General features: G+C 38.7%; 1 protein-coding gene across 1 annotated transcript; it reads left to right on the top strand.

The window, feature by feature from the left end:
* Nucleotides 1-490: 490 nt before the first annotated feature.
* TTL (tubulin tyrosine ligase) lies at nt 491-22,217 on the top strand. The gene is made up of 7 exons (XM_075203764.1): nt 491-955; nt 10,209-10,287; nt 10,896-11,128; nt 14,430-14,565; nt 18,117-18,386; nt 19,213-19,356; nt 21,111-22,217. The coding sequence occupies exons 1-7, from the start codon at nt 796-798 to the stop codon at nt 21,223-21,225; spliced, it is 1,137 nt and encodes a 378-aa protein (XP_075059865.1). The 5' UTR covers nt 491-795; the 3' UTR covers nt 21,226-22,217.
* Nucleotides 22,218-26,188: the final 3,971 nt, after the last annotated feature.

The following is a 26,188-nucleotide window of genomic DNA, read 5'->3' as shown; positions in this document are numbered from 1 at the left end:
GAAAAACGAGCGCTCAAAAAATATTACCGTTTATACGGTAATATTGCGCGCGAAAACCGTTAATACGGTAGTTTACTCGCGGAATTTCAGCTCGCCGCTCAGGGAGCAGCGACCTGGAATTCCACGAGTAATTACCGTATTAACGGTAAGATTTTTTGAGCGCTCGTTTGTTAGCGTTAACGCTAACAATTGAATACCCCCCTAATGGAGGTTCAATTCTTTATAGTGATGTTAATGCTTCGTTAATAACTTGTTATTAAAAGAAAAAACCCATAAGAAATGTTGATTTCCTTTGAGCCAGTTCTCCATCTTATTGAGTGGATTGCGGCTAGGTTAGACGACAATATGCAGATCCATATCATAACGTGCTAGGGCCCACTCTGTGGAATGACATATGGCAATCAGCGTGTGACTCAGTACAATTCCTTGCCATGCTGCTCGCTGTCTGCTTCTCCTCCCATTGCTCTCTGACCCACTGGCCCAGCCTCCAGTGCCTGGGAGGGGTTATCACGTAACTAGAGCCGCTGCCTGAATATAGAAGCTGAAAGGCTGCAGCTGCTTTCCTTCCTATCGGGGTCTCCATATGAGATCAATAACTACATCCCCACAAGATCGAATAAGATTTAGGCAGCCGGGGGGTGACATCATACATGCAGATCATACATGGATCTGTTCCCTAAACTATAGCATGGTCGGGAGTCTGCATGGGATGCTACTGGGGTGCAGCACTTAGCACAACAATAGCGCATAGAATATTGCCTTAGACAGTGGGTGTTGCACTCCTTCTACTGTAGAATGATGTACTCGTTCGTGGTGAGAGATGAGAACAGCACAGTCTATGCTGAAGTGTCTAAAATCCTCCTTGCCACGGGACAATGGAAGAGACTGAAGAGGGACAATCCCCGGTTTAATCTCATGCTGGGAGAGAGGAACAGGCTGCCTTTTGGGAGATTGGGTAAGACACCGCAAAAATCATCACATACTTCGTTCTCATTCCCGTGTATTTGACGTCACACTGATTTGCTTTTAAATTTAACTTTTAAACCCTTTAACAAATCTAATTCTGTGACATGAGCTAGATTGACACTAGAAAGAACTGTAGGATTACAGTGACATTTAACAAAGTGACACCCTGCATTCTACTTGACATAAGTGCAAGGAGCTGCATTTGGGTGTTGCCTACTGCACCAAGAGGGGGGTCTCAGCCTGTGCAGCTGCAGCGCTGCCAGTGAATCCCAGCACTTTATAGCATTCAGTCAGTGTGCCTGTAAATATGTATTGTCATGATACATAATTTATTATGTAAGTGTGGTACCCAAAACGCTAGAATACATGCTATAATTATAGCAGTTTTATTATAAGCAATTGCTGAGATATTATACACTTGGTAAAGCTAATTAAAGGCCTTTTTGTAAAAATTCTCATTGTTAATATTTGAAGTCTACAGTACTGGTATCTACTAGGAATAAGGCGTGGATGGAACCTAGCATAATAGTTCAAACATGACCAATTAGACTGTTTCCCTATGCCATCTGATACAATAAAAAATAAAGGTTTGACTAACAGGAAATTGAAAAATTCTGAATTTATTTGCAGAAATCAAATACTATGCATTACATTTCAGACATAATGACTCTTTATCCGATGCAGACAAAGATCATTTTCCCCATATCTAGTGCATTGCTATGTATATTTGAAATAAAATCTAGAATTTGTTATGTACTGTGGTCTATATATGGCAAAATATGTTTTTATGCAGCTGTATAAAAAGCTATTCTGTTATGCTTGTAACAAAAGATAGACCGTATCGTGTAAACTTAGTGACAGTGCGTTGTCATACTGCTATTACTGGTACAGAGAAGCACTGAGCAACTTATTCATCTCTCCAAACTTACAGTGAGCAGGATACCTTGATTTTCACACTAGTGTAATGGAATGGCTGTTGTCTGTCTTCTCCCCCCCCCCTACTTGTCAAATAATGCCACAAGCAGTCTGTTGGAAAAGTAAAAGGAAGGGACAGGGTAACAAAAGGTAGAACAAAGCATCTTGGTTGCCATCTCTCAGTAAACGTACTGACAGTATAAAAATAAATCACATATTTACTCACCAGGGAAAAAAAGTTGAGGTGAATAAAATATCAGCCCCCCTTCTCATCCTATATCATACACACCATGAACTCATTAATTATAACCCCACTATTATTTTAGATACTGCTTATATTTTCTTTTTTAGTCGAGTTTTGATATAGGATAAATATTTGTCAGTAAATATGTTATCTGTGTGAAAAAAACAAACTTTTGATCTGCATTAATATTAGTTAGCATTTAAATCTGGTTTATAATGAAACTACTAGTATTCATTAATGTTTTTTTATCCAGTATTCAGAGTTATTTTGTTTAGGTATAAAATATCATATATAAAAGTCTGACTTCCCAAAATGAATGTATACATCAACACATTGAAGCAGCAATTTCACATAGAAGGTTTTTCTTTTAATGACAACAATACATTTTAAGCATGAAAATTATAGCTGAATTTTTATTTTATTTTCAAAATCTCTGGAGGGCAGACAACTATTGCTGCCAGTCACACACATACACAAACTCTTTCTCAGTATGTCCAGACAGTGCAGAAAGAGCTCACACTTTTAGGAAATCCCCACAGTTTATAAAGTATCCAGAATGATAATATATGGATCTAGTTTTCCATTTGATACAGATAGATAGCTCAAGAATCCTTTGTGTGTCCATGGGGCATATTTAATACTGGCACATTTTTGACACGGTCATTTTCATTCCCTATGGCAATGATAATGAATGAAAGATCATGAGCATTTATTAAGTGTTCTGCAGTGACAGCAGTCACGATAAACTACTGTCCCTGTGAATACACAAGAGTACCTATATTCTATCTTCTCTATGTTTGGTCACGATCGCAAAGTGGCCACCTTTACGATAGTTACCCGGGGGGGGGGGGGGGGGGGCAGTTAAGAAGCGGCGAGGGATCCAAAGATCCCTCTACTGCTCTTCCTGTAGGATTCAATGGCTAACGACATCTACAGATGGCTTTAGCCATTGGACACAAGCAGGGGTGGATCTAGACAACTGCTTTACCCAGGGCGATTTTAGGGGGGGGGGGGGGGGGGGGGCGATTTAGGCCCCGCCCCCTTTCTGATTTCTAAGGCTGCCGGCGGCTGCACACTATGTGCAGGTCCGCTCGGCAGTGACAGTGTGCTGCTCCGCTGCTCTGATTGTGTTTAAAACACAATCAGAGCAGCCAGGCAGCACACTGTGACTGCTGAACGGACCTGCACAGTGTGCAGCTGTCGGCAGCAAGCCCCCACTAGGGGGGGCGATCGCCCCGCCCTGGATCCGCCACTGGACACAAGTTCCAAAAATCTTTGATTTTCTTGTTAACTGCTGTTCTTCGTGATTTCTCATTGAAACCTAGGAGGGAATCAAAATATGGCTGTCTGTTCAAAGTAATAGAACAGCTGTCGAATAAACAGATTAATAGTCTCCACTGCAATGACCGCAAGTGATATTGTTTTTAATGGCCTAAAGATAGTCGAAGTGACACCAGGCACTGAAAGCTGCTCACTGATTCTTGTGATGATTACTCCCATTTCTGTGCTTCCTTTGCTTGTTAATCAATATGTGACGGTCACATATTTCCACCTTTCACCACCTGTAATGAGGTTTCTTCAGAAATACACAATATACATCACAGAAAGATCTCCCTTTTTCAGTATTGGCCAATAGGAAATGTTAGTACTCAGTAAAACACAGATCTCCCACAATTGCAGTTTATTCTTCATATTTACAAATGCTTGCTGCGCATACTGTACATAATCTAACCAGATGCCCAACTCCCTCTGTCCAGGCTAGATTTAAAGAAAGAAAAAAAAAAAAAAAAGACGATGAAGTGAAACTCTAGGCTCATTCAATAATATACCAAGAAATGTCAGTAATACCACTGTCACATTGCAGCCTCGGCAATATGTCGGGTTCATATACCCGAGATATTGCCGGGTGACCGAGCCTCCCACCCCAACAAATTCCCAGGCCGACCAGTTTGATAAACCCGGGTCTCACCTTTCAGACTGATGGCTATTCCCAGGTCATCCGACCCGGGTAGATGCAGGAGAGCCTACACACTAATCCTCAACACGGGTCATCGGAATTTTATGCCAGAAAAGAACCTACAGGTCCATCTTGTATTTTGTATTTGTTTTTTTTTGTTTTAATACTTTATATCTAGACCCCTTTACATAAAGGGTGTATTCTTTTTAAAATAGACATTTTCTAAAACATGTGCAAATGTTATGATTGGTAAACATGTTCGTATCTATGTGCATATGTAAATTATATGCAAATTTAAATGTTGCACATTTGTCATGCAAACATGCAAATAAATGCACACTTGAGTGGCATTTAGATGTACATTTATATCTGTAGTGTAACATACAGTAACATCACTAGCTCTCCACTCCGTCTCACCTCGTTAATGAACTCTTCTGGTTGCTATAAGGATACTTTTGTTCCAGCATTGTTTGAGATAGGAAGATTTGAACAGGGCACCTTTGTTTCCCTTGTGGTCACCATTTTAGTGCATCAGCAGAGTTCTCCATCTGGATGTATTTCATCTGACCAGTTAAGTATACATTTATTATATTATATATTCACATATCTGTTAATAAAAAATATAGTAGTTATTTATTTGTATGTAGACCAACCAACTGTTCTGATTTGGGTGTGACATTTTGATTTGTGGGCTGCAAAAGGGGGTGGGGCCTAACCAAACATGGGTTTTACATCAGTTTGTAGAGTTTGGGCGGGACAGGGGCAAGACTGTTTTCCAGATTTCGTGTTTCTAAATGTTGGGAAATAGAGATATGTATATGATGTGTGTGTGTGTGTTGTTGTTTTTTTTTTTTTTTTTTTTCAACTGCTAGAGAGAGATCATACAGTATATAGAAATATGGCTTGAGTCTTCAATGTTCTTTCCCATTATTGTTTTTACAATGATATTGCACATACATCAATAAGAACAAAGACTTAGCTGGCATACCCCTTGATAATGGTCAGAGATGGTAAAGGACGAAACGCGTTGGAGCCACCATAAGAACGTTGTCTTTTCGCTTCTACCTGGAAGGGATGAGAACTTATATGCCAGTTAAGTCTCTTATGTGTTTGTTTGTTCTTAAAAACTACACTATTTGGCCACCCTGTATTCTGTTTTTATTGAGAGACGTAAATCTTGGATGGAGGAGGCAGACAGGAGATAAAAGACATTTTGAGTGGCATTTTGTCTAGTGTCCAATGATTGACTAAAGTTTGGCGAGGAACACTTTTCCACTGGAAGTAATCACAATCACGGACGGCTGATTCTGGATTTATTGAGGAACACATTTGGTTGAAAGAACTTTGTTTTCTAGGGAGGCACTTTATTAATGCGTGTTCACACGGGTGTATATTGTGTAACACAATTACACTATTGCTGCTTTCTGTTTTCTTCAAATACATTTTTTACACCACGTATGGACATGTGGAGCTAAGAGCGGTTAAAGGTAATCCAGGACTCGTGGTATACAGAATTACAGATAAGTTGTTTATTATTTCATATATGGTATACTTTTTTGTACAGGGCGTGTGTTGGAGCACTTATTTGTTGTTACCGCACTAGGAGGCTCCATTTCTCCTTTTCCTTATTTTTAGATTTATTTTATTATTTTTTTTTAGGTTTATTTTGCTGTCCATAATCCAAAAGCATGCTTCTTGTGAACCTTTTCAGTTCCACATTATTGTCTGTGATGTTGAATATAATCTAATCATTGAATAATAAATACAATGTTTTGTTTTATGTTTTGCAGCATACAATATTCTTCAGGTCACATAAGGAATTGCAATGGATTCTAGAGGGGAAGCAATACTCTTCCTATGTCAGCTTCTCTTCAATCATTTGTTAAATTGACATGTCTCCCCTTTGTGCCTGATTTTTAAATTTGGCTCCCCTTTGTGCTTGATGTTTGTTTACCCTCCCTTAGGATATAGGCTCCTATGAGCAGGGCCCTCTTCCCTCCTGTCTCCATACCTGTTCTTCTGCTCCTTCTTTACTGCATTAGCCTGCCTGGAGTTCTGAAGTACTGGTATTTTTTGTTTATTGTTCAGTACTGTTTCACCCTGTATAGTCTACTGTTTGTACTGTGTACAGCAGGGGCGCACAGAGGGGGGGGGGGGGGGTTTCTGGTCCTCCGCAAAGATCGGGAGCTAAACAGTGCCCATACATAGCGGCACTGTACTGTACAGCAGCCGCGGATGTGTCAAAGAAGCGTCCGCGGTGGTGCTGTATTGTACTACAATACAGCACCGCCGCGGACGCTTCTTTGACAGCACATGCGCAGCAGCTCTCTCTTTTTTTTTTTTTTTTCGGGGGGGCGGTGGGAAACCCCCCCTTATAAAATCCTGCGTGCGCCCCTGTACGGTGCTGCGGAAATCTTGTGGTGCCTAACAAATAAACGATAATAATAATGTCATAGAATTGCAATTGATGGTAGCATGTGCATATACAATGTCCAGATTAGGAAAGTAAGAAATATTATTGCAGTCAAGGATACTTTTCTGTTGGTGCTCCAAGCAGTTGTCCATTCAAAAGGGCTTTTCACAGATGTGCATGGAGGGAATCGGGGCGAATCTTCTGACTCTGCAGCTATACACAGCTCCCCTTTTTAATGTCTATAAAAAAAATATCAGGATTTTTTTTTAACAAAGACCACGGACTGTAATAGAGCAGTCAAAATGTTGATGTACCTGATAAGGGTCTTGGCTTACTTAGGGCAGGTGAGATACCTTGACATGTCAGGGGCGCTTACTGCTTCTCTTTGAACACTTGCACTATGATTTAAATGTGTAACTGTAATATTTTATATTTGTAAATGAAAAGTTGCTGTACACAAAATTATTTTTGATTCCACTTGTAATGTGTATATATATAAGTCAATTAAAAAATATTTTGTGCCTTAATTTTTGACACAAATAAACATATTTATTGTAATTATTTTCCAGATGTTTTTTAGAATAAAATATTTTAACAATATGAATTTTTCGTTGGAATGTTATTATTTCTCAAGTGAAGACTTAAGGGGCAATCCAGTAATGATCAGTTTTGCTAGAAGTCGATCAAATTGCATAATTGTCAATTCATTGGCCAAATCTTTTAATCTAGTAAATTGTGGTGATTTTGCTCAATTTTAAAAAGGAATTTAAGTAGTGGTGGTTGGTCCTCTCGCTTACGACCCCCTGGTTTTCTACAAGGGTTGTGAGAGAAACAGAGAAATTCCCCGGAACACTGGCTACATAGAATAGAATCAAGCATACTGGTTATCTGGCGCTAACGATCACATGCAGCCCACACCTCCATGCATCTCATCCACAAAAAATCCCACTAACAAACAAGAACAATTCAAGGGAAGAATTCCTGGTTGCTTATGCTGAGAAAATGTTCACTTGAAAAATAAAGAGGAATAAATCCATTTCTTACAATTCATCAATTCAGGAAGTAAAGGTTTTCGTTTTAACGTGAATCCAAAAACTTGCTGCTTTACTTTACTGTCTTCAAACTTGTATCCCGTGTGACATGTGAAATCATATGAATAAATTCATAGTGTAGTACAGGGTTTCCCAAACCCAGTCCTCAGGGCTCCCCAACAGTGCAGGTTTTCTGGATCACATGTGACATAATTAGGACCACCTGTGGATCTGTTACAATGTGTCAGTCAGTAATGAATACATCTGTGCTCCAGCAAGGAGATATGGAAAACCTGCACTGTTGGGGAGCCCTGAGGACTGGGTTTGGGAAACCCTGGTGTAGTATGTAAGACGTTCATGCTAATATTTCTATATAAAAAAAAATCTAAAACATCCTGTATATGTGTGTGAATGACTTAAATTAGTGATATAACAAGAACAAATGGTAATCACTACATGTGTAACCCAAATAACGTGTATGTGAAATCTTAATCTAGAAACAAATAATCCAATTTTTTGATATTCAAAATAAAAATAGTAACCGTAATCCCCAAATTCAGACTATACCCCAAAAAAACCAAATAAACATGTATACAGAAAACTTTTGTCCTGTATCTAAAAATACTGCCTGTCTAAACTCCAGGAATGTTACTGTCCAATGACCTTTGTCTCTTCTTTTCTCTAAGCTGTACATAATGAGCTATTCAAGCCTTTCCTGACATGTTTTAATATACTGCACGTTCACCAGTTTAGTAACTTTTCTCTGATTTATTTATTTATTTTTTAAACTCTATATTTGTTACAAGAGGAAACAGCATGGAAAGAACAAACAACAAATAAAAACGGACTATTTTAAGGCAACAAGATGTCTCCTCTTGTTTTAATTTTTTATACCAGAAGGGGGGGTAGGAAAGAAACAAGGAACGGGGGGGGGGAGGGGGTTAAGGAGGGGGAACGGTGTGTGTGTGTGGGGGGGGGTTGGGAAGAAGGACAGGCAGGTATATCGGCATACCTATTACAAAGGAGATTATGAGAAACATATCTAGAAATTAGCAACCTATGAAATAAATAAAATAAAACATAGACGGCAAGATATATGGATCTCTTACCCATGGCACACGACACCCAGCCTGGAGGATCCGGAGACGGCCCAGAGTCTAAGTACCATTGGAGGGCCAGAGAGCCAAAGATGGTAAACCTTGTCAAAGTTGTTTGATTTATCGTGAAGGTAGCATGTTGTACTCTCCATGCTTGCGATATGCCAGATATAATTCCGTAAAGCCTGCATAGAGGGAGGGTTAGGATCTTTCCAGTGTTTAGCTATTAGAGATTTGGTAGCATCCAGTATGTGGGAGATCAGCTTGTTGGAAGGGGCGCTCTCATCAGGGATACGGTGAGAGAGAAGGAAAGAACAGGGATCCTTAGTGATCTGATGTTGAGATACGGAGTTAATAAGTGCCAGGACCATGTTCCAAAAAGGGATTATATGGGGGCAGGTCCACCATATATGCAGCATCATGCCTCTCTGGCCACAATCCCGCTAACAGCTCGGAGTAGCGGTGGGAAACATTCTAGACAGCCTATCTGGGGTATAGTACCACCTATAGTACAATTTGTACGCAGTTTCTTTGATAAATGTGGATATTGAGCTCTTGGTAATCCCCTCCCTGACATCCTCCCAACAAGACTCATCTGGGGGGGACGGGACCTCTGATGTATTTTTAATATTTTACTAATGTCATTTCGGTGATCGGGGCTACAAAGCTTTACTCGGTACCGTAGTGAGGTCTTACCATTGACCCGTAAAATGGTAATACAACCTACCTCTTCCTGCTACCAATACCTGTATAAATTTTTCTATAATCACGCGTTCTATTGGCTTTTCCCATTGCTTGACTACACTGCTTACATACCTTCATATCATATATCATATCATATGATACTATAACTCTTAGATCCCTTTCCTCTGTTGATGTTACATCACCATTGATTCTGTGTTCAGCTTTTGGATTTTTGAGTCACAAGTGCATTATTATTACATTTTTATGTTTTAAATGTAAGATTCCACACTTTTGTTCACTCTTTTATTTTCTGTAAATCAATACCCATTTCTTCTGCACAGGAAGGTGGACCATCTCCTTAGAGAAACAGTTGGGAGAGAAATTAGATTAATATATATATATATATTATTTGTAATTGACAGGGATAGGGATGGATCTGAAATATAAAAGAATCATATGATTAACATGGTAAAATACAAAAAGCACCATGAAGTTCCGTGGTTATGTCTTTTTTCCTAAAGGAAGGGGCTGGTTATAGAATAATTACTGATCAGTATAATTTCCTCTTTATAACCTGGTACATTTAATAATGAATAATAGTGAAAATAATTTGATGGTCGGTATTGTCATAACAAGTTTCATCTTCAGATTTATCAATCTCTTGACCTGCCACTACCTCTGACAGTAAACCAATGTATTTCTTATGAATCCTACCAAACCTGACCAAAATATCGGACTGTTTCATTGACCATCCCTAGATGAGAGTTTGAAAACCTCTAAAAGGTCCTGTTCATTAAATGTATAAAACTTTCTCTATAAAAAGCTGTATTTAATTTCTCAGGAGTATTCCACTACTATACCGGACTGTGTTACTTATGTCTGATTTTGTTTTTGTCCACAGGTCATGAACCAGGACTTGTACAGCTGGTAAATTACTACCGTGGTGCGGATAAGCTTTGCCGTAAGGCTTCCTTGGTGAAGTAAGTGATGCCCATTTGTGTTTTTAACTATTGTCTTAGCGCACCAATTTAAACTGCTTCTATATCCTGTTTTTATAAAACATAATAAAAGTTTTGGGTATGCTTTTTTCCTCTGGGATTGTATTAGTTAAATTTCAGCTCTATGGTATGGTGGTGCACTAAAAGGCTTTTATTGTAACTATTTCTATCCCAGAGTAACTGTTCAATTATACTTTTATGCATTATTTGGGTACCAGACACATTTAGATATGATGTGTCCAACTTTTCATCTGGAGATAAGTACATACAACATAATCGCATATCCGAATAATAATAATAATAATAAAAATAAAAAAAGTATATAGTCATTTAATCGGTTTATTTTACGCAATCCATGAATGTTGTCATTTGGCAACTGTGCCTCCCTTTCCAGTATAAACAGTTATTCAAAACATTTTGTCAACTTAACATTATCCACATATTAATGGAAATGTTATATGAAAATATGCTATGGCATGCTTTACATTCATAATTTAAAAATACAGTAAATGTGCTGAGAGCTAATATGAAGTTATGCAGTAATAGAATTTTAAACTATACCTACATTGTCTTTACAACTTGTTTTCTAGATTAATCAAAACAAGTCCTGAGCTTTCCGGGTCCTGCACATGGTTCCCAGAATCCTTTGTGATTTACCCAACCAATCAAAAATCTCCTGCTCCCCGTGCAAGGAATGGCTTCCAAGACATAACCAACAACACCCGCACAGACGAGCGAGAGGAGTTTCTGGAATCATTCAATGAAAGGAAGGAGAGTGGGAAAGGAAATGTGTGGATAGCCAAGTCCTCGTCAGGTGCCAAAGGTGAGATCCAAATATATTTGGTATGTCTAAGTAGTCGGTGAGTAGTAATTTTTGATATGTTCAAGTAGGTTGTCAGTACTACAGTAGGTAGTAGATCTGCCCATAGGAAATGTGTATTAGTTTTACCTTGCTGCCCACTGTACCATATATTTGAGATATCTGGTTACTGTACTGAGATAAGTATATAAACTGTTATTCTGATAAGCATCAAACTTTTTTTTTTTTTAACTTAATTTAGTAAATAACAAGAGTAAGCTATTTCCACTATAATTGAAGCATCTTCATACTTTGTATATACAGCACAATACCCATGGCTTTGACAGATCATCACAATCAACTTTATTTAAACGCTCATCAATTATACCGTGGGACTGATTATCTGGTAAGGCTGGTTGTAGCCAGCCTGGTAACTGTTAGAGAGGGAACTTTTTGAAACTCTTGTTTTGTTTTTTGTTTTTTTTCCTAAAACAATTCAACGGAAAGCAAATCCTTTTAAATAAGATGGGTGTCTCTAGATGTCAGGGACTGAGATGTGCCCCATTGTGCTTTAATCCGTATTATGTTTGGGCTTCATCTAAACTTCCTGCAAATCCAGAGGAAACTGGTATAATTTAGTACCCTTCAGTGCTTGATCCTGATTTGCACTGAACGGAGCAAAAATCTGCTGAAACAGAATAAAGTGTTTAATTATGGATGTCCTTTTCTGACTTTAATATATTATGTATACTCACTTTAAATATTAATATCATTTTTATTCAGATGCACCAGTGCCGACATAAAATATTGTATTAGTGCGCCCCTTTTCCTGGTTGAAGCCCAAGGGGCTTCGTTCTGCAGCTATTTTTCCTAGTGCTTGACCATTTCTGTATAACATTCCCCCCGATTGTATGATGTAAGAGGAAAGGAGGAGTCCTGGGGGAAAAAAACTGCATGTAGGGCTAGGGTAAATCTTAGTAAAATCATTTATGTAGGTGGTAGTGCAGCTTTAAAATGTAATGTTCAGCTTTATATGTAAACTGAACGTATGTTTTATGTTATAGAAATTGTGCAATATATTACAATTTTTTAGTTTTATTTAGAAGTGTTCCTTTACATGTGTGTCACATTTCCTAGGTCTTGTGTGAATGCAATGTGTTTGAATTACAATATAAAACTGAATCTGACTTTGCTTCCTTGCATGGTAGTTATCTGTCCAGCTGCCTGGCTTTTGGCTATTTGTGTAACGTTGTTTGTTAAATAATGGCTGCAGAATATAATCCCAATCCCCCAGCTGGCAAAACCACAGGAGACCCATCCTTGGAACCCATGTTTGGGAGAAACTATCCCCGTGCAAGTGACCACACTTCCTTGTCTGACAGTTTGCCTTTGGTTTGGGTGCTCACCTGATACTGGCAGTGTCTCTTCTGCACCCTCTAACTTAGTGTAGACCATGCTTGCTGGGGTTAGTAGTTTTTTTATATACAAGGTCATACTTGTTACAAATACTGAAAAGAAATGTGGATCTTCAGAAATCTTTAGTTAATAATATGGACTTTGTAAGTTTCAAGAATTCTAGACTTGGATGTCTTTCTTAATTCACTTTTTATTTCTTAACATAGTAACATAGTTGTTGAGGTTGAAAAAAGACACCAGTCCATTAGGTTCAATCTATTTTGGATTTCCTTATTTAAATAACATTTTATTGCAATTTCACTGAAATCAAGGGTGTGAAGGAGGGTTACAAAAAAATAAAAGAAGGGAGAGGGGATTGGGATGGGAATGTTAACATATACATATCAGAACAAGTGCGAAGCCACAATACAATTTTTTATTAAGAGAATGAAAGTAAGAGAGTATCTCAGTGTGAGATTGCAGATATATGAATCAAAATAATGCAGGCAGATGTATAGATAGTAAGAGAGAAAGGGAACAAGGAAGGGACTAGGTACCAACGAAAGAGAAGTTTATATGGATTCTCCTTTATACGAGTACATATACAGGATTTGGCAACAGCTTCACGGATGGAAGCCCAGTCTTCCAGTTCAAGAGAATCCCTTTCTTATATTTTAAATTGATCCAGATAAAAGCAACCGCCAATCTGTTTCAATCGGGAAAAATCCCTCCTGACCCAATTTTTCAGTCCTATTTCTGCCTAAATCCACTACTGTCCTTCATTTTAATTAACGCCTGTAACACTGGATACTCTTTTCCGCTAAAAATTTGTCTAACCCTTTGTAAACATATCTATTGAATGTGCCTTCACAACCTTCCCTGGCAGTGAATTCCATATCTTGATCTTACTGTAAAGAACCCCTTCCTTTGCTGCTTGTGAAACTTCCTGTCCTCTAACCTTAGGAGTGATTGCATGTCCTGTGTACAGTCCTTGGAGTAAAAAGTTCCCATGAAAGTTCTCTGTATAGAGCCTTAGGGGCATATTCAATTGTTTGAATTTCCCGCAGCGTTAAAAGTATTACCGTTATTACGGTAATACTAAGCCGGATTTCAGCTCGCAGCTCCCTGAGCCGCGAGCTGAAATCCAGTGTGAAAGGTATCGTAATAACGATATTTCCGCGCACTATTATTCTAATGACGGTAATTGTGCGTACGCCGCGTTACTTTTGCCAGTAACGCTAACAATTGAACTATGCCCCTTAAAGTATTTGTACATATTTGTACATCATATCACCTCTTAGACGACTCTTTCCTAAAGTAAACATGTCTAAACTGGCTAACTTTTTCTCATAACTTAATGACTCCATAGCTTTTATCAATTTTGTCGCCCTTCTCTGAACTCGTTCCAGTTCCAAAATGTCTTTTTTATAGAGTGGTGCTCAGAACTGTACTCTGTATTCAAGATGAGGTCTTACCAACTATTTATATAGTGGCAAAATTACAATGTCTTCCCTTGCATCTATGCCAGTGTTGGCTAAACTGTGACACTCCTGGTTTTGTGTCCCAGCATGCTTTGCCAATATATAGCAGCTTATTGCTGGAAGGGTATTCTGGGACTTGTAGTTTCACAACACCTGGAGTGTCACAAGTTAGCCAACACTGATCTATGCCCCTTTTCATGCGTGCCAATACTTTATTGGCCTTTGCAGTTGCTGCTTGACATTGAGCAATATTGCCAAGTCTTCTGTTTACAAGCTGCTCTTGACAAAGCTTCTGAGATCTACTTTGAAAAGTATACACCTTCTATCCATGTAATCCAGATAACAGAGAGTGTAGATGGTGTGGTTTACAGGAAAGTTAATTAAAAAAAAAAGTATATGAAATAGAATGTTCTGTTATAACAAGAAATGTATTTCCTGCTCCCTATCAGGTGAAGGGATTCTTATATCCTCTGATGCCACAGAGCTCCTGGAATTCATAGACAATCAAGGCCAAGTTCATGTCATTCAGAAATACTTGGAAAACCCCCTGTTATTGGAACCAGGGCACCGCAAATTTGATATCAGGTGATATTTATGTTTACTGCTCACTCTCCTAATACATAATTTATTGTGGTAATTTATTGGACTGCTTACTACTGCTACCAATGTAAATGTCATTTAAAATATTTACTGTGGAGCTTCAGTGTCAGCAAAAATATTTACTATGGAGCACTATATATGTCACTTAGCCAAATAACTATTTAGACTTGTTATTTCATCCTCAGGGGACTGTTGGGATTTCTCTATAGCAAATTTCCACAAAACTGAACTAAGCCTTTAAAATGAATGGTAACTCATTGTCCTGTAACAGGGAAGTCTTACACTTAATAAGGTCATTATGTATGTAAGCAGACATAATACATAGTGTTTGTCCATTAAGCTGTGTAGACTTGAATATAGTTGTGTCTATGACAAATAGTCCTGTCTGCATTTATTGTGCTGTAATTATAGTCATATCAATTTAATTTGCATTCTTAATGTTATTCGTAGGGAGAAGTACGTTATTGGAAGGGATTACATGCTGTTTCATTGTTTTATTCACATCCTATCCAAATGACATTTAGTTATAGGTTATATAAATAAATGACAATATAATATTTAATGTGCTTGGTTAAGATATTGCATGAATAGCTGTAATATTTGATCCCTGGAGTTATACGTCTGAATGCTCCCCATTGCCAAATATGTTATTGATTATTGCAAAATGTTATAATGATCGCAAAACAATTGGATTTGAAATTTTCAAACCAGGGCATTTTCATTTACTTTTCATTAGTGATTGTGAAACTGCACCATTCTTATGCTATGTATTTTGCTGCTTATTTGTATATAAATTTGCTGTGGGTTTGTCTTCAAGCAAACCATGCCTACTTTTCATCTCAATATGCTATGACGTCACCAATAAAAGTTACAATTGTCAAACATTCTCCATTAATGAGGTACAAACCTACTGCAGCAATTAGCAAATGGCACTGCACTATAGAGATGCAACAATTTTTATAAATGTCCCTCAATTTATCCAGAACTTTATTGGTTAAAATAAAACAATGAATTTTCAATACAAAACCTAACTAAACTACTACATGTAGTATCTTCCACAGTTTTCTAACCTCAGTTTTGTTCTTTTATACTATATTTTATTCTGGACAGGTTAGTATGTGTGAAAATGTTGTTTTGTTTTTTTTTTTCTCTGCCAATGTATAAGGTAGTTTGAAGTTGTCAGGGAACTGTCACAATATCCCTAGGTAAGGGCTATTTTCACTCTATCCATCACAGAACAAGAGCTAACCTTACCTATGCTCACTGCTCGGCCCTCACAAATGCATCTGCAGCACCCCAGGCATAGTTATATACCCTTGGCTGCTATACTGTTGCTTTGGTTCTGATACACTTAAGTGGATATCCAAATGTAATTATAATACTTTTACTTTATTACATTTATTAGTTACAATGTAATCACCATATTCAAAGCTTAAGTACATTAAGTACATTAATATGTTGTCTTTACAGTATGGGGTAATCCACGTCTCTTTCTGGGATAGTGTCACAATAATACACAGAATTTAATAGTGCACTCAAATGTTATTCACCAGAGAGATTAGATCTTTGGTTACTGCATGAGGGGGTCCCGAACGGACTTAATCTTTATTGAAAGTGCATTGTACCCAACAGCCATTGCATACCATATATGCAACTTGTTTTGAGCTATGTCCAGTTAATAATCATTGCTTGGGGAATCAAGCATTTTTGTCTAAATGTGTCATAATAAGCAAAGTTGCTGCACGTTTACCGACTTGTGACCAAGTGGAGGAGATTGTAGTGTAAATAAAATAGATTAGTATTTTGTAAACACCTGAATACCGCTATTTATCTAAAAGAACAAGGAGCCTTATTTAGAGTTGGGCATAGGTCAATTTTTGTGGCATACATATATGCATTTCAGTACTACGCTTGCACTTCAAAATGCATCCGTATCTAGATTTGTTCTTATGTTAGATGTGCCCACCCTAGGAGCAAGGGGACACAATCAAACGTTGTCAGTGTAGCACACCCCATGGAGATGTGACATAATAAGACTTAGGGCAGCATGGTGGCTTAGTGGTTAGCACTTCTGCCTCACAGCGCTGGGTCATGAGTTCAATTCCTGACCATGGCCTTATCTGTGTGGAGTTCGTATGTTCTCCCCGTGTTTGTGTGGGTTTCCTCCGGGTGTTACGGTTTCCTCCCACACTTCAAAAACATACTGGTAGGTTAATTGGCAGCTATCAAAATTGAAAATAGTCTCTCTCTCTGTCTGTGTGTGTGTATTAGGGAATTTAGAATGTAAGCTCCAATGGGGCAGGGGTTGATGTGAATGAGTTCTCTGTACAGCGCTGCGGAATCAGTGGCGCTATATAAATAAATGATGATGATGATGCACCTGTTGGGAACCTTATCTTCTGCGGTGTAAATATACTCGATGATGACAACACCTCCACAACTTCAGAGTAGCTGTTTGCGATTTGATGGGGTCAAATTATGGAACTTAATTAATGACCGCCTATTTGTCATAATCATCATCAGCTATTTATATAGCGCCACTAATTCCTAACAAACACACACACAGAAAGAGAGATTAGGGGGTCAATTTGATAGCAGCCAATTAACCTACCAGTATGTTTTTGGAGTGTGGGAGGAAACCGGAGCACACGAAGGAAACACGCAAACATGGGGAGAACATACAAACTCCACACAGATAAGGCCATGGTCGGGAATTGAACTCGTGATCACAGTGCTGAGGGACAGAAGTGCTAACTACTAAGTCATCGTGCTGCTCCTAAGTTGACTTATTTGTCATTTCCATTTGGACTACTGCAGGAAAGAAGATTATCATTGGATTTTAAAGAGTAAACAACAGATGTGTGGATTTTTACTTTTAATTACATATTATATGGAAAATGTGACATTGGGATTTATTAATAACTCTATTAAGACACTTTTCTCATGTTCATTATATATGACACTGGGTTACATTATACTATGTACGAATAGCTTAATGTGATTTTTGGCTGCAACACAGTCAGGCCGCATCGCTACACTGTCGCTGGGCGTAAGTACGCACAATTGTATGCTGCGGGTTTGGAGTTGTACGGCCTAAACCGCTGTTTTTGGTACACTTTTGTTGCTATATTATCTCTACATATACACATATAGATAGACTTTTTAATTTTTCAAATGGCTGGTGAAGTGCTTTCTTGGCCTCAACTGTTACTGTTACATTTCTGCCTTGATGCAGAAATGTTATTACTAGATTTCTTCATAATGCGATTAGAAAAAACATAATTTACAAAATGGGGCTAGAGTGTCTCTAATCTTATTATACTCAACAATGTTCCTGAATGCATCCTGCAGTGGGCGAATGTCGTTCGGATTTTGAATACAGAAACAGGGATGGGTGAATATGTAGATGGTCGTAGATCTTGCAAATAAATTTTCAGTTGTATTATTGTAATTTTTTTATTTTAAATGTGGAACAGCAAAATAGTTTTCTTTAGCATTTCTCAATTTTGTATTATTTTGCTCTTGGTGTCTTCTAGGAGCTGGGTCCTTGTGGACAATCAGTACAATATCTACCTGTATCGAGAGGGTGTACTAAGAACGTCCTCTGAACCATACAACGACTCTGACTTCCAGGACATGACCAGCCACTTAACCAATCACTGCATTCAGAAGGAACATTCTAAAAACTATGGGCGATATGAGGACGGGAATGAGATGTTCTTTGAAGAATTCAATCAGTACCTTGTGACTTCCCTTAACATTAATCTAGAAAACAGCATCCTTTGGCAGATAAAGGAAATAATAAGGTATCATATCCTATCAGCAAATGGATTAGGATAGGCTGAAAATTCTCACGGATGCGATCACGTGTATCTTAAAAAGTACAATAATAAATCAAGGTTTTCTGGTTAGTTGCAGATCATAAAAAGCACTTCAAGGCCATCAGTTGTATTGTCAATTGGTGGTCTTTGTAGCATACACAAAGTCCACCAGTTGGCAAAGACCACCAGTCGTGTAGAATGTGCCGCACGTTGTGCCTAAAATACTGAACAAAAAAATAACTCCCAAAGCATTGCTTAGAATATAAACTTTGCTGTAGTACTTTCTAGTAAACAGTCAGACCCATGTGCATGCTTTCTGGAAGTCTCTAGTATAACTTTCAGTCAGTGGTTGCACATGTAGAATTTATATAAAACTATTGGAAATAAATTGTCTTCTAATGAGTTCTGATGCTCAGGTAAAAGTTAGTGGGTACTTCTGAGTGTGCTCTTTTATATGAATTTTAGGTTGTTGTGTTACTTTAATAAGTTGTCAACATTATGGAATATTTTAAAGTAGGACATCTGTTGTATTCAATATGTACCTTTTATTGATTTTACTTTGGTTTACTTTTCTCATGTGCCTCTTTATCTACATATTATGCACTAGGATGACACAAAATATTGAGAAACCTTTTATGGTGTGTTAGACCATAATAGTCTAGCATCTTTTTCAAATTTTAGCAACTTCAACCAAACTTGACACAGCTAATCACTAGGTTGACTATCTACCATTATCTTTATACTGGGCATTCTGGCTTGGATGCATATGACTATTTTAATGTAAAGCATCCATAATTCTCTTTCCATTTAGGATCTGTCTGACTTGTATAGAACCTGCAATCAGCACTAAGTATCTACCATACCAGAGTTTCCAGCTTTTTGGTTTCGACTTCATGGTGGATGAAGATTTGAAGGTCTGGTTGATTGAAGTCAATGGTGCCCCAGCCTGTGCACAGTAAGGCATTTTGTGGATCTATTTCGTCCAATGCTTGTTTTGGGTACACAGGGAGGTGATGTGGAGCTGAGGGTTATAATTGCTTGTGGAACACTTTCCCTAATTTTTAAACCGTTAAAGGAATTCTTACTTTATGTGGGTTTACACTCAAAATGACTTTAACTCTACACACTGCATATACCTTTTATATTCCATCATTGAAGAACACATTGAATGGTCTTGTGACGATACTGGGTTTATCTGCCCCACTTCTACCCACTTCACACTGGTTGGACACCCAGTGGTGCCGAACTATGCCAGGGAAACCTACCCAGTACCTTTTAGGGTACTCATAGTCACTCAGGCAAATGCAGTTAGAGAAGAACAACAGTACATTTTATTGTAATAAACACAACACAATATTATATTCAAACAGTAAAGAAATGCCAGGAGGGTTATGGGTAAGGATTAAGTTCCAGGATACAGGTGAGGGGGCTGTAGCTGCATTCATTCTCCCCCTCCTTTCTCTACAAGAAGCAAGGAACACCTGGGAACCCTGTGACATCACAAAGTAGTGTTAGGGGTTCATTTCAGCAGGGGCTGACTGCTAGCCCATATCTGGAGGTGGGGGAAGGTCTATTAGTATCCATTGTCCTCCAAAGGACTAATGCAGACATTTGTGTGGAACCCAGCAAGGGAGCCCCTGTGGAAATACAGCTCATCTCCACTCCCCCCCCCCTCCAACTCCCTTATTCAGGACCTACCAAAGTTTAAGAGTGAGACAGCCAAGGGTTTGCTTGGGGAGGGGAAAGCACTGTTGAAATTTGAGCCTGGATATAAGGAGTCACTCGTGGGAAGGAGGGAGATTGATTCTGAGGATTTTGCTGGAAGGTACAGGGTAGCTGGTGTTGAGTTGTCGTTCTCTACCAATGGACTACATCTGCAGCCAACACAACAGAAATTCATGGGTTTTGCATTCTGCAAATCGGGACAGCCGCTGACTGTAACTCCTTAAGCGAGTGGGGTAAGGGACAGATGATGTGGTAAACCTGCCTGGCTTCACTTTAAGAACATTGAATAACAGCTTCACTGCAATATCAACAATATACAATAAACAATATACACATTTACAATGAGCTACAATGTCCTCTTATCCGCATGTAATTAGGCACTGCAGTTGTACTCTGGTCTGTCGGGGAACAAAAACAGGGCTATAAAAAGTATACTTGTTATACTCCACATTTTGTAAGAAATGAATGACAGGCTGGTTAAGCACATATCCACTTATAAGACGCAAGTCCAACTCATGCAGTTTGGCTTTTACCTTTTTGAAACATAACGCCAGTGGGTGAGGGGCCTTACAGATTCAAAAGTAGACCTGTTTATGAAACACCTATTTGCTGTATCCCTTATGTTCGGTACCTCTGTGTTTGACAAAAATATGAACCTCTTTAGCAAGTGGTGACTGTATTTCGTTACCATAAAATGTTAACCTGAAAAATTAAAACCCTATACATGTATGGGATGTTATATCCAGTATGTTTGGGGCTTTTTACCTTTTGTAAAAAAGACTAAGTGACATTAAAACATGACTATGCCTTCCATACATACACCTATTAACTAGTTTAGCAGTGCTCCTCATAGTGACTGGAGGAGGAAACATTCCGATATATGTGTGAGTGGCAATAATATTTTTTTCTGTTTATTTATAGTAAGAAGCTATTGATGATACTTTTTGACATACATTTCATAGTTTTACTGTTTTCTGTTTCCAGGAAGCTGTATGCAGAACTTTGCCAAGGCATTGTGGATTTAGCTATCTCCAGTGTCTTTCCACCCAGCGATACTGTGCAGAAGCAAACCCAGGACAATATATTCATCAAACTTTGAAGACTCTGCCTTATCTACATGCTCACAAGCACTGCTGTCACATGCTTATGGTTATTGATCCAAATCAATGTTTTCACCCAGTATCATGCCAAAAGGATAGATTTGGGAAGGGAAAAGGATACAGTGAAACTGTTGGGAAAGACACCTGGAGTAAAAAGGACCATGCTTAGCTTCTATGCTTTTACAAGCCAAACGTTTCTTTTATATATAGTGTTATTTGTAGCTTTACTTTTCTTTTCTTTTTTTTTTCTTTTTTTAACTTAAAGAGTAAATGAAGGATGCAGATTTAGTCAGTGTTTTTTCATGGATGTATACAGCACTGATTGTTAGCTGTCTGTAAATTTAGGACATTTTTTCTTATCTATAAGAAGTAAAGACCACAAGAAAGAGAATCATTTGTGACTTCAGTCTTCATGTGGGGTTTATGGAGCGGAACTTTCTATTCTCTTGCTGCAATTTAGTGCCTTAGCTTCTCACTGCTTTTTTCAATTTATTGTTCTTGGTTTTATGTTATGTACCTTTTTTGGAGTGGGGGGTGAGAGGTGGATTTGGATAATGGTTCCTCTACAACACGCCCAGTAGAATCCCATGTCTTGCAGTATGTTTCAATGAACTGACTATAAGTATGTTTGTGTATATATATTTATTTTAATAACAAAACGTCCTGGCCAGTGCCCTCATTAAAGGGAAATACAACCTTTTTATAAATTGGGCATAGGGTCACATTATTTTAACTTTTATTTTTTTTCTTACTTTATGGGCACGAGTTATTCAGCACAGAGAACCCCATTTAGTTTTTACTTTTTTTTTTTTTTTTTTAATTTATTGATATGAGTGGCAGTAGCCATACTGCTTCCTTTTTGCTTGGCTAAAATTAAATATCAACTATAGACTGGGACAGTGTCCTCAGTAGCCAGTTTTGATGCAAAATGGCAGTATATTTCTTGGCTTTACACAGTAATAACTTTTCAATAAATCATCTATTAGACCTGCATGTACCCTTGTTTTATTGGTTAACAGAGAGCTCTACAAAATATATTTTTTCAATGTAATTTATTGTTTAATGTGCTGGTTCTTAAAATGAATTATCTAGACTACTCACAAATTTAATGTTCAATTATAGAGGCCGCCATAGTTCATGTTGTCTTAGTTCAAAGGATTGGAAAACCCATCTCTTTCAGACTACTCCACCCATCTTTGCATATACCCTGTTTCTTCAGCGACACCTACCTACCCTTACCTGAAGCTGGGAGCTAGTAGCCAGCGGACACTTAATTCATCCAGTAGTCTTCAGTGGAGTTGAATAGAGTGCTTCTATTCAGCATCCAAATGGTGGTCCTTTAAAGATGGTTTGCGTAATCCTCCACTTCAAGCTCAGAGCACAATTTATTGCTATTTATTTACTAACATGATGAAGCAGGAGGCCATAACAAAATATTATTTTAGTTAACATAAAACATTATCAATGTTTTATGGTTCTGATGGTTAAAAGGCTTCACCCAGTGGAGTCCGTTTGGTTAGTCCAGAAAAAGGAAACAGAAAACACTTTAACCTCTAAATTACCTTAATCTGAAGAATACGTTAAAAATATACTGAAAGATAGAGACACCAATCTATAACAACATATTCTGGATGGCCAGATTCATCGCCAGCTTTTGAAAGGTAGGTGTAAGGTTAGAACAGACACAATGTAATGTTGCTTAGAGGTTTACATCAATCTACCTCTTGTTCTTGGTGTTTTTAATGTGCCCCATGATCATGTCTGTTCTAATGTGTGACGGGAACCAAAACCAAACAACAACTTTACAGCACACTGGTACATAGCAGGGCCTGCCTAAAAATTCTTATTGTGCTTTAATGTGGTGCTCATGAATCACATAGCTCTTCCCAGTGGAGTAAGAACGGTCCTAGGGCGGCCTGTCGCCCATCACTGGATTAAGCATAGTAAAAAGGCCACAGCTTTTGGCCAAGAGGGTGATGCTTTTAACGTGTCTGAGCATAACTCTTCAGCTCTTCCATCTCCAGCCATTGGGTCCATCTGTAATCCCCAATCAATAGTGTGTGATAGGAACATATGTGAAAACGGAAAACCCCCCACAAATGTCAGTCAGAGGGAGCATCTGTCAGCAAGGATGCCTGGAAAAAGTAGCAGTACCAAGGGGATAGATAGTGCACTTTCCAAAACATGACAAATACCTGACCAAAAGGTGACACTTAACGTGTCTGGTCCTGACTCGCTCACTCCACAACTCTTTCATTTTAACTGTAACGAAAACTTACTAACAACAATAACTATGCTAAAGATACAGTAACATATATCAATAAAACTTTAAACAGGCCACTGTACACCACTATTGTCATCCATGTCCCAAAGTGCAGAGTGCATTACTAACCCCAAAAAATTATTTAAACAAAATTTTAAATTATTTGTTCTTATAATAAAAAAGTGTATTTTACTGTTCTGAAGAAAATGTTGCAATTTACATGCAAAAAAACACTGGCGCTCACGACTTCCAGTTTCCAGGCCCTCTACTGCCGCTGAGGGAAGGTCTTGATCCTTCAAAACGTTAGGATCAATCTCTACCTCCAAATTGTTTGCAACACAGATATTGTGCTAAATGCTGCAAGCAATAACTATAAGGCAAATTTTGGATGGTGAGTATAGAAGCGCACCGCCGCACCTGTCTAAACAGCAAAATCGGCTCTTAAGTAGCCCAAAGGTTTGCTCAATAACAACTCTGGTGGCTATATGTGCCGCTTGGTACCTTCTTTCAGTGGCAGAGACAGGATTGGACACTGGAGTCAGCAACCAGAGCCGGCTTCCATATCCTGCATCGCCTAATGAAAAAATTAAAGGAACATTTGTTTTGTTACAATACTTCTCATTCCATTTACAATTAATAACATACTACAGTTTTTATAACTACCCAGCAGCCATCCATAAGGAAACAACTCCTCCTCAAACCTCGAGAACAGTGCTGAAACGATCCATGGAACCCAACACAAACATTTCAAATTCTTTTTCTAGCATTACACACCATCTGCACATTCATGGAATGGAAGTGCTTTTGGTTTTGATAGCTCTCTTCCATTCTGTGCGGAGGTGTGATCGCCAGATGGGAGCAATCTATTGCACCAAGGACGTTGGGCATACGTGCTACAGTGTAAAATTCCAATTTGACCTCCCGCCATTCAATTTCAGACTGAGAAAATTTCATAAATTTCCCAGTCTGTTTTTAATGGCTTTCAGGACCTCAAACACGCACCTTGAAAATGTGGGTTGGGAGAAACCTGCAATTACTGACAACGTTGGTGGGAAAGTTCCCGATGCAAGAAAGCGCAATGCCCCAATTTGCTTTGCCATTCCTGGCACAGCATGGTTTGTGGGGACTGTTGGTTCCAGGTCCTCTTTAAGGAGGCCATATAAAGAAGAAATGGCATCTGAGGATAGGCGATATCGTCTTATCACCCTATCAAATAATTGACGTGTGCGGTATGGACGGGGCCAGGGACTCAACACCTGACCTCAAGTAATGGAGCCATTGTAGGAACTACCGAATTCTCTCCCTCACTTGCTTCCACATGCAACGCCACATTCTCACTTTCATCCACATTATCTTCTAACAACCTACCATCATTATCAGCAATTTATATAGTGCCACTGTACAGAGAACTCACTCACATCAGTCCCTGCCCCATTGGAGCTTACAGTTTAAATTCCCTAGCATACAGACCAAGAGAGAAACTAGGGTCTATTTGATAACAGCCAATTAAGCTACCAGTATGTTTTTGGAGTGTGGAGGGAAACTGAAGCACCTGGAGAAAACAAGCAAACTCCAAACTGAAATTACTTTGTTGTCCATATCGTATCAAGAGTGGAAGTATAGTCATGGCCAAAAGTTTTGAGAATGACACAAATATTATTTATCACAAAGTCTGCTGCCTCAGTTTTTATGATGGCAATTTGCATATACTCCAGAATGTCATTAAGAGTGATCGGATGAATTGCAATTAATTTCAAGGTCCCTCTTTGCAATGACAATGAACTTTATCTCAAAAACATTTCCACTGCATTTCAGCCCTACCATAAAAGTAACAGCTGATATCAGGTCAGTGATTCTCTCGTTAACACAGGTAAGAGTGTTGACGAGGACAGGGCTGGAGATCACTCTGTCATGCTGATTGAGTTAGAATATCAGACTGAAAGTTTTAAAAGGAGGGTGGTGCTTGAAATCATTGTTCTTTCTCTGTTAACCATGGTTATATGCAAGGAAATATGTGCAGTCATCATTGCTTTGCACTTCAAGGAGAGAGGTTCAATAGTTGTAAAGAAGGCTTCAGGGCTCCCAAGAACGTCCAGCAAGTGCCAGGGCCGTCTCCTAAAGGTGATTCAGCTGCGGGATCGAGGCATCACCAGTGCAGAGCTTGCTCAGGAATGGCAGCAGGCAGGTGTTAGTGCATCTGCACTTACAGTGAGGCGAAGACTTTTGGAGGATGGCCTGGAGTCAAGAAGGCCAGCAAAGAAGCCACTTCTCTCCAAGAAAAACATCAGGGATAGACTGATATTCTGCAAAAGGTACAGGGATTGGACTGCTGAGGACTGGGGTAAAGTCATTTTGTCTGATAAATCCTCTTTCAGATTGTTTGCATCTTGAAAAATGCTTGTCCGGAGAAGGAAAGGTGAGTTCTACCATCAGTCCTGCGTCATGCCAACAGTAAAGCATCCTGAGACCATTCATGTGTGAGGTTGCTTCTCGGCCAAGGGAGTGGGCTCACTCACAATTTTGCCTAAGAACACAGCCAGGAATAACGAATGGTAACAAAACATCCTCCAAGAACAGTTTGACGAACAATGCCTTTTCCAGCATGATTGAGCATCATGCCATAAGGCAAAAGTGATAACTAAGTGGCTTCGGGATCAAAATGTCGAAATGTTGCATCCATGGCCAGGAAACTCCCCAGA

Source organism: Mixophyes fleayi, chromosome 3, assembly GCF_038048845.1.
Source record: "Mixophyes fleayi isolate aMixFle1 chromosome 3, aMixFle1.hap1, whole genome shotgun sequence".
NCBI classification, from domain to species: domain Eukaryota; kingdom Metazoa; phylum Chordata; class Amphibia; order Anura; family Limnodynastidae; genus Mixophyes; species Mixophyes fleayi.
The sequence above is the reverse complement of the archived record's forward strand: the minus strand, read 5'-3'. Positions and strand labels throughout refer to the sequence as shown.

What these genes read in the sequence shown, in the direction of transcription:
- TTL (XM_075203764.1), top strand. Translation starts at nt 796, where the DNA reads ATGATGTACTCGTTCGTGGTGAGAGATGAGAACAGCACAGTCTATGCT. An exon ending in GCTGCCTTTTGGGAGATTGG is followed by an intron (nt 956 to 10,208) that starts GTAAGACACCGC and finishes TTTTGTCCACAG; the next exon opens with GTCATGAACCAGGACTTGTA. An exon ending in GGTGCCCCAGCCTGTGCACA is followed by an intron (nt 19,357 to 21,110) that starts GTAAGGCATTTT and finishes TTCTGTTTCCAG; the next exon opens with GAAGCTGTATGCAGAACTTT.